This window comes from Phascolarctos cinereus, unplaced genomic scaffold (assembly GCF_003287225.1).
Source record: "Phascolarctos cinereus isolate Bilbo 61053 unplaced genomic scaffold, phaCin_HiC Scaffold_726;HRSCAF=1367, whole genome shotgun sequence".
NCBI classification, from domain to species: domain Eukaryota; kingdom Metazoa; phylum Chordata; class Mammalia; order Diprotodontia; family Phascolarctidae; genus Phascolarctos; species Phascolarctos cinereus.
The window spans coordinates 291,650,555-291,668,206 of record NW_027556098.1 but is presented as its reverse complement, the minus strand read 5'-3'; the positions used below and the strand labels follow the sequence as shown (position 1 = coordinate 291,668,206).

The 17,652-nt window shown below is 35.0% G+C and overlaps 1 protein-coding gene across 1 annotated transcript in view; it reads right to left on the bottom strand.

The window, feature by feature from the left end:
- ARHGAP42 (Rho GTPase activating protein 42) overlaps positions 1 to 17,652 on the bottom strand; it is a 392,658-nt gene that overhangs the window by 58,045 nt on the left and 316,961 nt on the right. Inside the window, exons 11-12 of the mRNA XM_020996109.2 lie at positions 13,687 to 13,765; positions 12,112 to 12,151 (exon numbers count right to left, since the gene is read on the bottom strand). Coding sequence (XP_020851768.1) covers positions 12,112 to 12,151; positions 13,687 to 13,765 — 119 coding nt within the window. The remainder of the gene's footprint in view (positions 1 to 12,111; positions 12,152 to 13,686; positions 13,766 to 17,652) is intronic.

Below are 17,652 nucleotides of genomic sequence, written 5' to 3'. Positions count from 1 at the left end.
ATAAGGAAGGAAACTACAAGGACAATGAAATAATGGCAATACTAAACATATCTGCACCAAATGGTATAGCATCCAAATTCTTAAAGAATAAGTTAAGTGAGTACAAGTTCATAATGAAACAAGAGATGGAGAGCATTACAAAATATAAAACAGATAATTTTGATTATATTAAATTAAAAAGGTTTTGCACAAACAAAACCAATGCAACCAAAATTAGAAAGAAAGCTGGGCAACAATCTTTACAAGTGTCTCTGATGAAGGCTTCATTTCTCAAATATGTAGAGAACTGAATTTATTAGAATACAAGCCATCCCCAATTGATAAATGGTCAAAGGATATGAACATGCAGTTTTTAGTGAAGAAATTAAAGCTATCTATAGGCATATGAAGAAGTGCTCTAAATAATTTTTGATTAGAGAAATGCAAATTAAAACAACTCTGAGGTACCACCTCACACATAACAGATTGGATAATATGGCAAAAAAAAAAAGAAAAATGATAAATGTTGGAGAGGTTGTAGGAAAATTGGGACACTAATGCACTGTTGGTAGAGTTGTGAACTGATTCAACCACTCTAGAGAGCAATTTGGAACTATGCCCAAAGAGCAACCAAACTGTGCATACCCTTTGATCCAGCAATACCACTACTAGGTCTGTATCCTAAAGAGATCATAAAAGATGAAAAAAGGACCTACATGCACAAAAATATTTATAGCAGCTCTTTTCATAGGGGCAAAATATTAGAAATTAAGGGGATAACCATCAACTGGGGAATGGCTGAACAAGCTGTGGTATATGAATGTAATGGAATACTACTATGACATAAGAAATGATGAACAGGCAAATTTCAGAAAAAACCTGTAAAAACCCACATGAACTGATGCAAAGTTAAATGAGCAGAACCAGGAAAACATGATACACAGTACTGGAAACATTGTGTGATAATCAACTATGATTATCATTCAGCTCTTCTCAGTAACACAATGATCCAAGACAAGTACAAAAGACTCACGAAGGAAAATACTATCCATATCCAGATAAAGAACTGATGGGTTCTGAATATGGATGGAAGCTTATTTTTTCATTTACTTTATTCTTTTTGTGTTTTTTTATCTGTTTCTTCTTTCACAATTATGACTAATATGGAAATATGTTTTACATGATAGAACATGTATAACCTATATCAATTTGCCTACCATTTTAGGAAGAGGGGAGGAGGGGAGGGAGAAAATTTTGGAATTCAAAATCTGAAAAAATGAATGCTGAAAATTGTCTTGACATGTAATTGGAAAAGAAATAAAATACCATTAAAAATCATCAGCTTCAATCCCTCCCCTATTATAGATAGATGAGAAAATCTAAACAAAATTGAGTACCACTCCGATAAAGTGAGCAACCCAAGGTCACACATCAAGTTTATGGCAGAGCAAAATCCCTGCCTAGGTCTTTCCACTGCACAACACTACCTACTTCTTTACTATGATTACTGTCACCAATTTCTTCCTTTATGATACATCATGTACTCAGGCTATTAAATTGAGATTTCTAAAGCATAAATGAGACCATGCCAGTCTCTCATGCTAAGCTATCTCTCTGGCCTCTAGATAAAACACAAATGTGGTTTGGCAATTTAAAGTCCTTCACAATCTTACTCAAACCTATTCTTGAAGACTGAATTAACCCTATTTCTCCTCACTTAGTCTACATTCCAGTCAAGATGGCCTGCTTATAACTCAGGCAATGTTCACAACATTTCAACATCAAATTCTGTGTCTTCACATTAAGTTGTCCCACATGCCTACAGTGTCCTCAGATCTGTTCCTAGCATCCTTAGATTCCTTCAAGGCTCAGCTAAGTACACTTCCTAAATGAAGCCTTTTATGGTTTCTCCAGTTGTTAGGCCCACTTTTATCCCTGCATATTACTTTGTATTTACTTATTTGTATACATAGGCTCAAAGAATTAGAACTGGAAGGAATTTCAGAGGCCATCTAGTCCAAACCCCCCCACCACTTTACAGGTGAGGAAACTGAGGCCCAAGAGGTTAAGGGGATTGCTCAAAGTCACAGAGGTGGTAAGCACCAGGATCCAGGTCCTATGAATCCGGTCAGTACTCTTTTGCTTGTATTATACACTGTCTTTTTTTTTTGTCTTCCCAGTAATATATGAGTTTCTTGAGGGCAGAAACAATTTCTGTCTTTGTATTCCCAGAGCCTACCATACAGTACCAAAAACATGATAGATTCTTAATAAATGCTTGCTAAATTAATGCACTGTTTTAAAAAACATTTTAAAATTAAGCAAATCTGCTAGAAATAACATGCACATATTTTTAAAACTTCTGTAGATTTTTACACCTTAGGTGTTAAAGTGAGAAAACATCTGAACAATTAAAGCATTACAGTATAAGCAAAAATAAATGAACATAATGTGATTCTCCCCTGCCCATTCCATATTACAGGAGGATTATCAAGATGTAGATATATTTATCACAATGGAAACTTTTACTACACTCTTCTGACATGTGGCAACACTTGAAAGAGTGGTTGATATGTTACAAGAGGGATGAATCAAAGCTGCTGAAATTGCAGCTTTAAGTACACTTGATTGCTAGCATCATCTTATAAATCAGGTCATTGGAGTTCCAGTACCATAGCCATCACAGTGATTATGTGGGGTAGAAAGATGAATTCCCCAGATGCAGAGAAGACGTTAGCTCCTCTTCCAAGCCACTTTCTCTGACTGGGTTTGTGCAGAGAAATGATAAGATGAGAGGCGGTTACCATGGAATTTACATGGAAAATTCCAGAATGATGTTTATTCCCTTTCCTCTCCCTAAAACTTTACTCTTCAGACTTGGATGAACTCAATCGTTTTGCCTGAGAATTAGGTTCTTTTATATTTGGTCTTGGATTGACACAGACTTAGCCAACAATATTAGTAAAATGAATACTACTTAATATATAATAATTCTAACGCAGATGACTCTGACTTTTAGGAGGTTGGCATGTAGGAGAATGTCTCTCTCTCTCTCTCTCTCTCTCTCTCTCTCTCTCTCTCTCTCTCTCTCACACACACACATACACATACACACACACACACACACACACACACACACACACACACACACAAGACCTCTGAATATTTGCTGGGCCTAGAGGCAGGAAGACTCTTCCTGAGTTCAAATCTGGTATCAGACATTTACTAGCTCTGTGACTGTGGGCAAGTCACTTAACCCTGTTTGCCTCAGTTCCTCATCCATAAAATGAGCTGGAGAAGGAAACGGCAAACCACTTCATTATCTTTGCCAAGAAAACCCCAAATGGGGTCACAAAGAGTCAGACAGGACTAAAAATGACTGTACAACAACAAAAATAAAATAGATACAAGATTCTTTCAGGACAGAAGGTACTACTGCTCAACAGAGGGCACTGAGAATCAGGAAAAGCCTCATGTAGAAGGAAGGTATAAAAGTTGATTTGTTCACAAAGTAATTATGATAATTCAGATAATTAAGGTTAGTCCTGATAGAGACTGGAGATTCTAAGAGGCAGAGGTAAATAACTGGTTTTTATCATGCATCCCTGAAGGCAACTTCATGGAACATTTGATCATTTCATTTTGCCGTGCTTATGATAAATATTTGCAAAAATGACCATTAGGAAAATTATTGCAGCTTCTGCATCACCATCTGTTGCAAAAGATGAAGACCTCAGGGAATTATATGGAGAGCTTGATAATACTGTACAAATTCTATTAACTTAAAACACAGCAGTCTGTGACTTCAATGTAAAAGTGAATAGATGAGTAGAGTGAAAATGTTGGGAAATACAGATCAGAAATAAAGACTGAAAATAGTTCCAATTTACAGATCACGTAAATCATTCATAAATCTATGTATCATAAATGTTCTCCCAAAATGGAATGGGAGGTGCTGGACATGGCAAGCACAAAATGACATTACAAAAAGATGAAAATGATTATATTTTTATTGAGAAGAATGATTCATTATTGGTGGGGCAATCATTCCTGAATCAGCTGATTCACAAAAAGTAAAAAGAATTAAAATGAAGAAAATAGTCTTCAATTAAAACAATTCTAACTTGATCTGTTTAAACAAGATACTGATGCTGAAAAAATGGAGGCACTGTGAAGAATTCACACAGGCATTAAATATGAAAAAATATTGTCATAACGCCAAAAGAATCTAAAAAGTTAGCTACTCAGTAAATACATGGTCTACTTGCCAAGCAGAAAAATATGGTAGCCAAGGACATGACCAGTTTAAAACATAAATTAATTTATAAAATCTTATAGAGAATGAATTATATTACCTCAAAAAAAAACAGTTGGAAACAATGGGTGGCAAATTGAGTTTAAAGAAATTTTATCAAGAAATTCAACTAAGCAAAGTTATCCTAATTACAGCTAAGGATAAACTTGGAAGGGGGGCAATAAATGTATAGCAGTTGCTAAGGATCTGCAAAGGTTAATTTATTTAAAAAAATTTTTTGCACCATGAAGGGAAGTAGAGCCAACACAACTGGATTCTTAATGTTACAGATCTGGGTATGCATATAGAAGAAGTAGAAATGACATTAAACAGAACAAAGATGGGAAAGGAAGCCAGATGAGATGAAGCATATATACAAGATGTCCATGTAAGAAGTAACATAAATGTGAGGACACTGAAGGACTGACTCATAACTCATCTGAAGGAGGGGAAAGTGGAAGAGGTGAGTTTGGGAAGAAGATAAGGAAAGGGAGAAGAAACTTTATACTTCATTAATACAAAAAGAAAAAAGGAGATCAAGAGATCCTCAACAACTACTAACCTATATGCCCACTTGTCTATCTTTATAGACATTTTATAAAAATAATCTATATACACATATCCCAAGGTAATCATTGCTGAGATATTAGCATGGGACAGGCAGGATTTCACATGCAATATTCCACAGTAGACTACATCTTTAATATTGTAGAGTTCAAGGACAGATACAGAGAATATAAGATTTCACTGTTCTTATTGTTAGTTGATGATAAAAACAAGTTTTGATTTGGTTCAGCAAATAAATCACCACTTTAAGGGCTCTCGATCAATCAACAAGAATTTATTAAGCATCTATTATTCATTATGCACTGTGTTAGGCTGGTGGCCTTAAGGAGCTCACATTGTATTGAAAAAGGCATCAGCAAAGTGACATGCATATATCAATATTTTTCAAGATACCTTCAAAAGATATAATAACACAAATAAAACTTTGTCAACACTCACTAATAGTATGTGAGGTACAAAAAAACAGGGAGATGTATGTTTGCCTAATAATTTCAAACGCATCATAGAACAGATCTGGTATACAGTCTAAGTTGAAATATTCCCTGTAAACAATGAGTTCCTCTTGATGTTTCTGTTGGCAAATGATATTATACTGGCTGCATCAAGTTCTAGATATCTTCAAAGTCTCTTGGACAAAATCCATAACTACTTGGAAGCAGTTGGACTAACTATCCATGCAGAAAAAAAACATGTGAATGAAGAATATCTATTGCATGAAGTTAGATGGACAAAGGACAAAGCTTATCCATTCAGTATACATACCTTGGACAGACAATGGAAAAGAAAGAATTGAGTACAGAATTAAACAATTAGTAGAAAGAAATGGATTGTCTATGGAGAACTGCAAAGCTCCTTCAATGGCTCTAAACCTCTATCAGAGCTACATCAAAGTCTCTATGAAAGGCACATCTTTTTAATACCAATATTCTACCAGTGTTGTTAAAAGGCTACAAGTCATACAACACTACCATCTCCAATGAGATGGCAGATCATTGTTTTGAGGACCACACTGGTTTGCTACAAGAGAGGACCCCATTAAAGGTAAGGAGAGTCACTGAGAAATGACAGAGATGGAAAAAAATACACAAGGAAGCTGTAACATATTACAAATAAAGAACAAGATAGAAGTGGAGTGAAAGGTGTCCATGAAGAAATGTTATAATGGAAAAAAAAGATGGACTGGTCACATGACATGAACATGGGTTAACCAATGGAAGACTCATGTACTCCACTGATACAATTGCTATGTCAAAAGAAAGAAAAGAAGGCCCCAAATACACTTGGTAGACCATCTGTAACAACGGCTGCATCAAGCTTTGTAATGCTTATCCATTTATGGGAGCAAATGGACAAGAGTCTTATATGATGGGAAAGGTATGGATGAGTTTCTATCTATTACCAGAGGAAACATCCACATCAATGATATTGCAGATTCATTTTAAAGTCTGAGTTTAAAGTTGTGATACATGACTGTGATGGAATACTACTGTGCTGTAAGAAATCACAAGCAGGATACTCTCATAAAAACCTAGAAAGATTTAGAGAATGAAGTGAGCAGAAACAGGATTGTACACAGTAACAGCAATATTATAAGGATGAACAACTGTGAAAGACTCAGTACTCTGATCAAGATAATGGTCCAAGACAGTTCCAAAGAACTCATGATAAAAAATGCTATCTTCCTCCAGTGAGTGAACTGACAAACAATGAATGCAGATTGAAATATATGATTTTCCTTTTCTTTTTCCTTTTCTTTTTTTTCTGTGTTTTCTTTTACAACGTGGCTAATATGGAAATATGTTTTCATGACTTCACATGTATAATTGATATTAAATTGCTTGCCTTCTCAAGGAGTGGGTGGGATGGGAGGAAGGAAAAGAATTTGGAACTCAAAATTTTAAAAAAAATGTTAATTTTTGCACATGCAATTGGGAAATATTTAGTGAGATAAATAAAAATACATTGGAAAAAAAGAGTTTCAATCTGGAGAGGAAGGGCAGGGAGAAGAAATGATGATCCTAAATGCCATATCTATAAACATTTTAAAGTATGGGGTTTCATGTAAGAGTTTGTCGTTACTTCACCTAATTGTTTTCTTTTCTACTTAAGGATAAATTTTTAATTACCTTTTCTTTGTTATTCAGAATTTAAAATTATATTTTTAACCCTTCAATTTATGTTCTTAAAAAAAAAACCTTCCAAACCTCCCTGGTAATACCTCAAGTATATCCTAGGGTGAAAGTTACTTTTAAATGACAAAGATCAATGTGAAATGCCAATATTAGTATGTGAGGATTTTTCCAATCTTCATCATCATTATAAAGTCCAAAGCCTTATGATCATAAAGATCATAGATTTTGATCTAGATAGGACATTAGATGTTCTCTAATCCAATGCTTTCCTTTTTTAGATGGAGAACTGACTTATCATTTAAGGTCAAAAAGTCCTGCTCAAATAATCCACAATTTATAACACTAAACATAAGTGTCAGTCCAACCAGCCTCTGACTTGGGTTCTCTCTTCTATAAATACTCTCCCTTAGTGATCTTTTCCACTCTCATGGCTTTAGTTACCACCTCTAAGCACGATGAATTGCAAAGACAAGTAAGCATTGTTTTGTTTCACCAAATTGAAGATGTACAGGAAGTACAAGGAAAGTATATGTCTCTCATCTAGATACGCTTTGGATTTCATAATTTCTGGGAGGCTGCATGAACAAAGACATGCTTTGTCAGTTGTATGTAATTGTAAAGCAATTTTTAAGAAAAATTTTCCTCCCTTAGAACTCCACTAAATTTAATAGCTTTTGTGCTGTTCAGTTTCCTTTTTCACTTGTTTGTGCTTCTATGGAAAGGCCAACCCAAGCCTTGAGATTCTCAAAAGAAAGACGGCCAAGCAAAAAGAAAATAAGTTTTACTTTTTACTAATAACGTTTTAAATTTTTTGTCTCAGACTCGTCACTCAGGAGGAAGACCCCCCCTACTGGATGCCAAAGTAGGGGATTATTGTAGTAACTACTTCATCTGTGCATCACTCCTTTGTTCTTTCTATTCCAATGATGAAGACAAAGGTCAACTAGGATAGAGAGAATGAATTCCCAGGAACACAGCAGCTATACTATTCTGTCCTTCCATCCCCATTCTTAAGTGTCAAAATTGGGTAAGAGAAGGAGAGGAGAACGGTCTAGTTGAAGTAGCACTTATATATAATTGTGGGAAGTGAGTTCAAATCCATTGTGGTAAAAAGAAATATTTAGTGAACCTACTAAGGAAGAGGCCTGATGTCCATAATAAATTCTTACTTTTTCTGTGGCCCTGGTGTGTCCACAAGGCACACCTAGATAACCAAAGAGCAAAAGAAATTTGTTCTTTCCCAAAGTGATTGCTGACATAATAACCCTCTTTCAAAAAAATACTTTGTCCTCCCTTTTCCGTTTATCTTAAATTTGTTTCAGTTAAATTCTTAGAGCCTCTTTAATATTGGCACAGTAAAGTTTGTAGACACAAGTCTTCTTTTCTCTTTCTCAATTTTTTTCCCAACTTTTCTCTATATATGATTTTCCTCGACCTGTTTCAGGACAAATCATCTTTGTTTTCGTCATGCAAAACATTCTGAGAGATTGGTTCTACAGAAGGTTGATGTCCCTGGAAGGTGAAATCCTGATTGCTTATATATTGTATCTTGACTGTATTACTAATATGGACATCAGCAGAAACCACCAAAAGAACAAATAGAACAAAAGAAGGAAGTGGAGCATAGGTCTTTACTAGGAGAACAGGGAAATGCAAGAAAGCTAAAAGTAAGGACTGCCTGTGGTGTTCCTTCCTGTCCTTGCTTTGTGAACCCAATACTATAACAATAGCAACATTGCAGCCATACTCCATCTAACAAAGCAAGTGGGTGTGCCACTGGCTTCTTAATTGTGATCTTATCCTGCCCCTGGAAAGCATTGGATTTGAAGTTCCAGTTCTGCTACCTAATATCTTCATGACCATGGACAAATCACTTCCCCTTTCTAGGCTCCAATCCTACTGTCTCTCTTGAACTTCACCATTACATCTAGATTTCCTAATGGGTTCTCAAACAAATGTCCAATGTAGAATTCATTTTATTCCCCCCCCCACTCATTCTTCCTTGAAATTTCCTTGTTCTTGTTGTGGGCATCACTATCTTTCCATTCATGCAATCTTGGAATGTTCCTTAAATCTTCTCTCTGCACTTGCCCACATTCAATCAGTTGTCAAGTCTTCTAAATTATTCTGATCCAATTATTCCAATGCCAATACCTCTGACATCTTTCCTGTTCTCTCCATTCAATCATACTGTACCCTGGGTTTTGGCCCTCACAACTGAGGTAATACAACAAATGCCCAGATAGCCTCCTTGTTTTCAGACTCTCCCTTTTTCTAATTCTATCTTCTGCAAAACTGCCAAAATGATATCCTTAAACATCAAGTGGACCTTGTCATCTCTTCCCTTCACTAAAAAAAAAAAAGTCAAAGGCCCTTTGATTGCTTCTAGGGCAAAATATAAATGTGCCCAGATTTAAAGAACCTGCCAATCTAATCCCCACCCACCTACCCTTTCAGTCTTGTTTCATATTTTTCCCCATCATACACTCCTTTCTAGTGAAACTAGACTGTTAACTATTTATTCTATATATCATTCCCACTCCCATCTCTTTTAGCCCAGATGTTCAAAGCAACCTCTCCTTACCTCTACATTACAGAATCCTAGCTTTCCTTCAAGGCACAGAAAATGTATTAGGTGAGTACACAAGGCCTTCCCTGAATCCTCCTCTCTCTGAACTAATTATTCTGTCTGTCTGTCTATCTGTCACTCTCCCCTCTACCTTTCAATTACTTTGTTTATACTTTGTATCTGTGGAGCTGAGCATTGGGGGATGAATGCTTCCTGTAACATCTATTTATTAATTTTGATTTTTTGTTCCTCCAATAGAATATAAGCACCCTGAGGAAAGGAAACATCTTGTTTTTTGTCTCTGTAGCTCCAAAACCAACCTAGCACAGTAACTTAGACATATTAGATGTCGGCTTTATTTTTTTTATCCAAGTTCTACCTCCCAATGTAAGAGAAACAAACAAAACAAAATAAACACCTAACAAGTAGGCACAGCCAAGAAGAACAAATCCCCATATTATCTATGTCTGACAATGTATGTCTCATTCTGCCTCTTGAGTCGATGACTTCGGTGACTTCTCTGTCAGGAAGCAGGTAACCTAGGTCATCAGCAGTCTTCCATGTTCATTCTTGATCATCACACTGATGAGAGATCTTAAGTCTTTCAGAGTTGCTTGTCTTTGTAACATTGTGTTATTCAGTATATATACTCTACATGAGTTCATATAAGTCTTCTCATTATATTCATATACCACAATTTGTTTAGGTACCAGTAGGTGGCACAGGGGATAGAATGCTGGACCTAGCGCCAGGAAGATTTGAGTTCAAATCTAGCCTCAGACACTTATTAGCTGTGTGACCCTGGCAAGTGATTCAACTTCTGTATGCCTCAGTTTCCTCATCTGTAAAATGAGGCTGATGATGGCACCCATCACCCAGGGTTGCTGTGAAGATCAAGTGAGATAATAATTGTAAAGCACACAGCACAGTGCTTGGTGCATAGCACTACATAAATATTAGTTATTATTAACTATTTTTAGTCAATCATTTCCCAACTGTTGGTACCCCCTTAGTCTCCAATTCTTTGCCACTAAAAAAAGAGTCACTATGTTTTTATGCATAAGGGTCCTTATAGTAGGTGATAAGTAAGCACTGAATTGAATTCAAACAAAATAAAAAAAATTAGTTTGAAAGCTTAATGACATTCCTAAAGGTCCCTAGGACTTCTGCCTCTTGGTGTAATATACAGTTAATTCTAATCTACCATGAATTAACCTCCTGGCCTTCACACCCCAACCCTAACAGTATTAAGAGCTTATATTTGTCCCTCTGTCTTTCTGGTGTCATTGGAAAACATAGATAGCTAAGACCTAGAAAAACGTGATTCCATATTTCTTAATAGACTGCTACATTATATTTTTTCTTTGTTATTGTGATCATAAGGATGGTATTTATACATTTTATTCTCTCAATTGTACCATATTAATTGTGCTTATGACATAAATACTCTGAAATGCAATATATTGAGGATTAAGGCTGATTTTTCATTATTTCTCTAGTGGAAAATATCTCTTTAAAGTCACATCTCATGTTATTCCTTATCATATCTTTTCTTTGCTTTGCTAAATTGCTATCAAGATATTAGTTTCTGTTTAGGCTTACTTAAAAAAAAATTCCAAGATATCTTCATATGTGCCCTTGTAAAACACTATGTGGTTCTGTAACTCTTAAACACTATATAAATGTAAACTATTAATATCATCATCATTAATATTTTTATAAACCTAATTTGATGATATATGCTAAAAGGTCTGTAAACTGTTCCCAGTTATTAGGACATCACACAAGATCTTACTAGCAAGAAACTATAGTACAATTTGATAAACTCATCTACAAAACTTTCATGCTTTTCCCATGGAGTAGGAATGCATGATTTTAGTAGCAGACATTATCCTCATATTTCAATGGCCTATTTAGAAGTGAACTGTTCTCAGGATAAAAAAAAAATTACAGCTATAAATCCAGCATATCTTACTTTTATTAAAAATATATTTAAAAAAATCATTTGTTTATAATGGTCTGCTTTACCCCACATAATTGCCAGGGTCTAATTGTCTTTCCTTGATCTTACTGAAACATCATTTGAAAGTATAGTGATAGCTGTGTGACCCTGGGCACATTGCTTCCCCCCCAAAAAAAGTGTAGTGACAAAAGGATTATGTTGCTAAGACTCATAGCTAGATTTACTGAAAGGACTTCTCTATGCCAAATTACCTTTAGTATAATCAAAACTATGATGAAACTAAAATATTAAAAGAAGATTGTTGTACCACACCACACAAATTAAATCTCTTACCACCTTGAACATAGGAGTTATTATTTTTCTCTACCAGTTTAATATGAATTGCTACTGCCCCCCAAACATGTTGTGTGACTCAGTTATTCCAGTTAAGTCACAGAATTTCCAGCTGAAGGAAATCTCATGCAAAATACGCCCCACCATTTCTATGGCATACCAAATATGTGTAGTGTCCCTGCTTCCCAAAGGCAAACATCGAGACTTCACTGATTAAAATCCTTTGCTGTAATTTAAATACATAATAGAAAATAATGCTATTAAGAAGACTTACTTTCTTCCTTCTTGCTAATAATGGCAGGCAGAGTATAAATCTGAAAAACAAAGTGTTTAAATCAGTGTATTTTTTAAATATCAACCAACAGATTAAGTACAGTTGATTAACAAGTATGACATCAATTCAATATCACAGAATGCTTATTCATTACATTAACGGTCATGCCACAACTATCGTCTCTACATTCCTACATTCACAGGACACTAGTACTAGAGCTAGCAAAGACCTCCAAGGTCACCAAATCCAACCCCCTTGTTTAAGAGATTAGGAAAATTCTGAGGTTAATTATCTTGCAGAAGGTCACACAGGAAGAGGATTCAAAGGTCAGAGCCTTTTTCATCACACCATTGTGCCAGTCTTTTCTGAACCCTTGGATACCACATCTTCCCACTTAGGCTTCACCTGTCTCTGTCACTCCTCAACTCCAAAACGTGGTACAAAATTCACCTTCTAGTTCAGGAATTCTACAAGGTGAGTCCCTCCTCACTCCCTATTCCTCTGTTTAGCATGTCCTTAGGAGTTACAGGCTCAACATATACAAAAATAATGTGTATTTTTTTCTTTTGCATCGTTTTTTAACCTTACTCTCTACCAGTGAACCAGCAACACTGGCCTCCTTGCTGTTCCTGAAATATAACACTCCATCTCCTGACTCCCTGCATTTTCTCTGGTTATCTATCCCTCGTGTCTGATACCTGCAATGCTTTCCCTCTTCACGTCCATCTCCTGGTTTCCCTGGCTTCCTTCAAGTCTCAATTAAAATCATACTTTCTGCAAGAAACTTTTCCTAGTCCTCAGTTAATGCTGGTACCTTCCCTCTGAAACTACCTCCTATTTATCCTGTGTGTGTATGCATAATTATGTGTGTGTGTGTGTGTGTGTGTGTGTGTGTGTGTGTGTGTGTGTATCTTATTTATACATAATTCTTTGCATATTGTCTCCACCAATAGACTGTGAGCCCCTTAGGGGCAGGAACTATCCTTGCCTTTCTTTGGATTTCCAATGCTTACAGTGTCTGACATACAGCAGGCACTTAATAAGTTATTGTTGACTATAGAACACCTTGCTAGTGGGTATTCAGTGAATAACCCTGACAGACTCCTTTCTCATCACTTCTTGCTAGCCACAGGTGCTTTTATTCTAAATTTAAGTACAGGCTTTCCACAAACTTCAAAACAATCACTAAAAAATGAAGTCTATACAGGTCACTTTGTCGTCACATGAAAGAGAATGTTCCTTTTTCATTAAATTGGATGAACTTAAACAATTACTCTAGCACTATGAAAACAGAAATCAGAAAGCAAGTTTGGAGAAATGTATTTAAAATGATGCCTGACCATCCCTGGCAAACAGGCTACTATTCTGATTTTATAAGACAGTGAGAGATTAGAAGTTCCTCAGGGACACAACAGAAAAATATTAAAGTATCTGCTTTATCTGTAATATTTGTTTTACTGTTTTGATTTTCCATTTTAATAGTTTTAATCCACTTGAAAATACATAGAATATTTAAAATATTTTATTGATACCCAATTTTATAATGCACAAATTATGAAATGCAAAGTCTCTTACCGGTTCTTTTCCATCCATTGCTTCAAGCCATAGTTTCCTATTTGCTTCTGAGAAAGCTTGCAATGTAATGATTCCATGTCTATTAAAAGAAGAATTTTCTTTGCTTATTTTTCCATTTAAATTTATATTTGATAGATTTAACATTTTTAAACACATGGGCAGGTAAATAAAAAACACTCCTGCTTAGCTATTACTGTGAAAGGCAACAATGCAGAAATTATTAGGGTATCTGAATTAACAGTGCAGTGTACTGCAGTAAGAGGAATCAGTTTGAATCTAGACTCCTCCATATATTAGTTATAGCTATTATGGTCAAACATCATATGTATGGTCATACATGGGCAAGTCATGTAAACCTCTGAGTCTCATTTAAACCTCTTGTTCATTTATAAAATCAAGGGTTTTTATTGGAGAAACTCTAAGGTCCCTTCCTACCCTAAATCTGTAATCTTATGAAATTGAGCTGAATAGAAATACTCTGAATTCTAAGGGCTATCTGTCCATTACTAAAAACAAGTCATTCAGTATTTTAAGACAGAATGTTGTCTGGAAGGACTAGCTCAGTAGTTATCAAAAAATGTTTCATAAGATGTCTCTAATTTCCTTGAAAGAAAACAAAGACTGGCTTTTCTTTTTCTTTCTTTTTTCTTAATTGTGGGAAGATATAAGAGAGAGACGATAAATGCTTATTCATGGAAAAGAAAATACACATTTGAGAAAAAGGAAGAAAACAAAGTTATATTTCACCTATGTTTTGTCTATACATTTCAGACCTTGTCCTAAAATAAGCTGAAGGGCCTTGAAAAATAAGCATAGCAACTCTGCAATCTAAAAGACAGAAAATTTCTGATGGTGAGAACTGAAGTGACTTTGAAGTTCACTTAATTCTATTCTCAATCTTGTGAACAAAGCAATGGAGATGTAGAGAAGTGAAACGTTCAAGGTCACCCTGAAGAGTAGAGGTGCTAGTGGTAGAACCTGGGTTTCCTGACTTAGTCTAATAGAGTACAGGGCTTTTAAAAATGTAGCACAGTGAGGTCTCTGATGACTGTATTAGGCTATAGCTAACAATATAAATTCAATACAAAAAGTTCATACTGTAAGCATACTGATTCTCAGGAGACTGTTCTGGGTCATTTGTTCCCTTTGTTTTACTTTACTGCTGCTCACCCCTGGGAAGGTGTCAGAAGGGAGCAAGCAGGGAATCACAACTGTAACATTTCTGCACTACATATATACTACATGTGAGGAAAAGATCTTCACTGAGATAGAAGAGTCAAATTACGGATTTGAAAATAATTTATTTCAATCATCCATGCTATCACTGCTAACCTTTCCAAGCGATAATTCAAAGCTAAATTTGATCAATCCTTCTCTCATGCATGCATAAATACAAACAAACAAACATACAGGGAATATACATATATACGTACATATATATATGTATATATGTATATATATGTATATATATATACACATATATATGTGTATATATATATATTTTTATACAAACACACACACACAGAGTGAGAAGAGGGGTGCATGGCTACCAATTAGTGACACTTTACATGTATGGCTTCTGAAACTATTCTCATTACTCTCTGCCTTTGTAGAGAAAACTTTTTTAAAAATGCTTTCCTTCATTATTCATACACCTAGACTTCTCCAGGGACTATTTTGCTATTTGAACTGAAGACATTTCCTAATACCTTCACCAAAAGGAAACTAAGGCTAATTAAATGGGGAATAATTCAGCTCAAAACTATTTCCAGGCCTCTTGAAGACAGCTATAACTGGAGCTATAGATTTTCTACAGCATTCAAATGGAAGACTGGCATGAAGAATAAGACCACTTTTAGGTACTTGCATCTCATAAAGTTCCTATTGTCATTGCTATAATTCCCCATTGCCATAAAGTATATAGGAAAAAAAGGATAACCACCGATTTCCTAATTCTTGGTGCTCTCGGCTGCTGCCTAAAGCAGGCTAAAAATTCTTACACAATCACTTTTTGACCTTATAACAAGAGAGATAACAATGGTCATGTGTAAGTTTCTCATCTTACAAAGCCCTTCAATATTCACATTCCAACAAGAGGTCTAATTGTCTAGATGCTATTGAAAAGATAATCTCTTTTTTCTAAGAAAGTTCAAAATTACCAGTTATCCAGAAATGGCTATAAAAATGATGAAGTTCATTTTAACATTCTGTCCTGGGCAGCAAAGCTTAAGCTATGAAAAATCCTACTTCTTCCTCATTAAGCATAAGCAGATTTCAAATATCTGATTACTGTGTTTCAAAAAATGTTGCATTTTATTAAAAATCAGGGATTTGCATTTTATGATATTCAATTCTTTAAAGCTTTTAGATTCTTTTTGATGCAAATTACAAACTCACATTACTGAAAATGAGGGACTTCAGCTTTCCTGAGAGCTGAGTCAATTTTCCTAAGGAAGGAAAATTTCTTTTTGTACTGAAAATGGCTGTCTCTTATGGATGGAAATTCCAAAATTATGTGTGTCAGCCCAACCATAGTCTTACCTCATCTCATGATCTAAAATTTCTGGAATAAAAATAACTAATGTAGAAGAAAAGGGGGGAACAAAACAACCATGCCTTATAGCTAAAAAAGAAGGTTAGATAAAAAGGAGTAATCTCAAATGCATGACTAGACTTTTCTCAAAATTATAGCTAACGATTGTTACGCCAATATTTAATATTAATAACTGTCATGTTTTCTGAACCTTAATGCAGCTGTAGCCAATATGAATCCATTAGAAGTTTACATTTCTCCCTCAAAAAAAGATTTTTCTTAGGAAATGAGCATTTGAAAGGCTACCTAAAATGAACTTGAGCACAATAAAAAAAAGACATAGGATGCCTTTTGTCACTATTATTATCATTAAGAGTATATAAATATATCTGGAAAGCTATAGAAGTCTTTGAACATACAGATAGGTGAGAAAACTGGAGGACAGGATAGGGGAGGGACTTTTAGGGTGGGAGAGAAGATACTGTAACAGGGATAGGGTATAAAGAGGCTGAGAAGGAAAACAGTGAGTAAAGGTATGATGGAGGGAAATTCACAAATAGTAATTATAACTTTGAATGTGAATGGGATGTTTATTACAGCTTTCTTAGTAATGGCAAAGAACTAGAAATTGCAGAGATCTCCATCAACTGGAGAATGGCTTAATAAGTTCTGGTGTATGGTTATGATGGAATACTACTGTGCTATAAGAAATGATAAGGTCAAAGATCTTAGAAAGGCATGGAAAGACTTGCATGAAATGATGAAGAGTGAAGTGAGCAAAACCAAGAGAACATTGTATATAGTAACAGCAATACTGTTTTAAGAACGATTTTGAGCAACTAAGTCATTTTGACTATTATAAGTACACAAATTAAAAATAAAGGACACATGAAGAAAGACGCTATCTGCATCCAGACGAAGAACTGATAAACAGAAGTATGTATAGAATAATTTTACTTATTTGTGTCTAGTAATAACCTTCTATAAGTTGGGGAGGAAGGGAAGAAAAAAAATTACATGATATGTTAACTTTATTACATTTTTAAAAGGAATAGCAAACTGTACATAAATATGTTTATGTAATTTCATGTGTAATCATCTTTTTTATTATACTGTTATGGAAATATTTATCCCATAAATTGAAAATAAAAGAAATTTTAAAAAAATAATATAATCAAAATAATCCATTTTATATCCCATAAAAAGTTTTTAACAAATTTAAAAGGAATATATAATAAATAAGGAGAACCAGCCTCACACCGAGTTGGGAAGTCAAACAGTCAATGTTAGGCAGTTTACTTAACCTCTCAGGACCCCCACGTAACTTTTGAAGAGTCTAAGCTGCAGAATAGTTCCTCAGAGTTAATTCCCTTACACCACTGAAATTACAGGTCCTGACCAAAAACAATAAATATTAAGCCTCTACTGGGAAC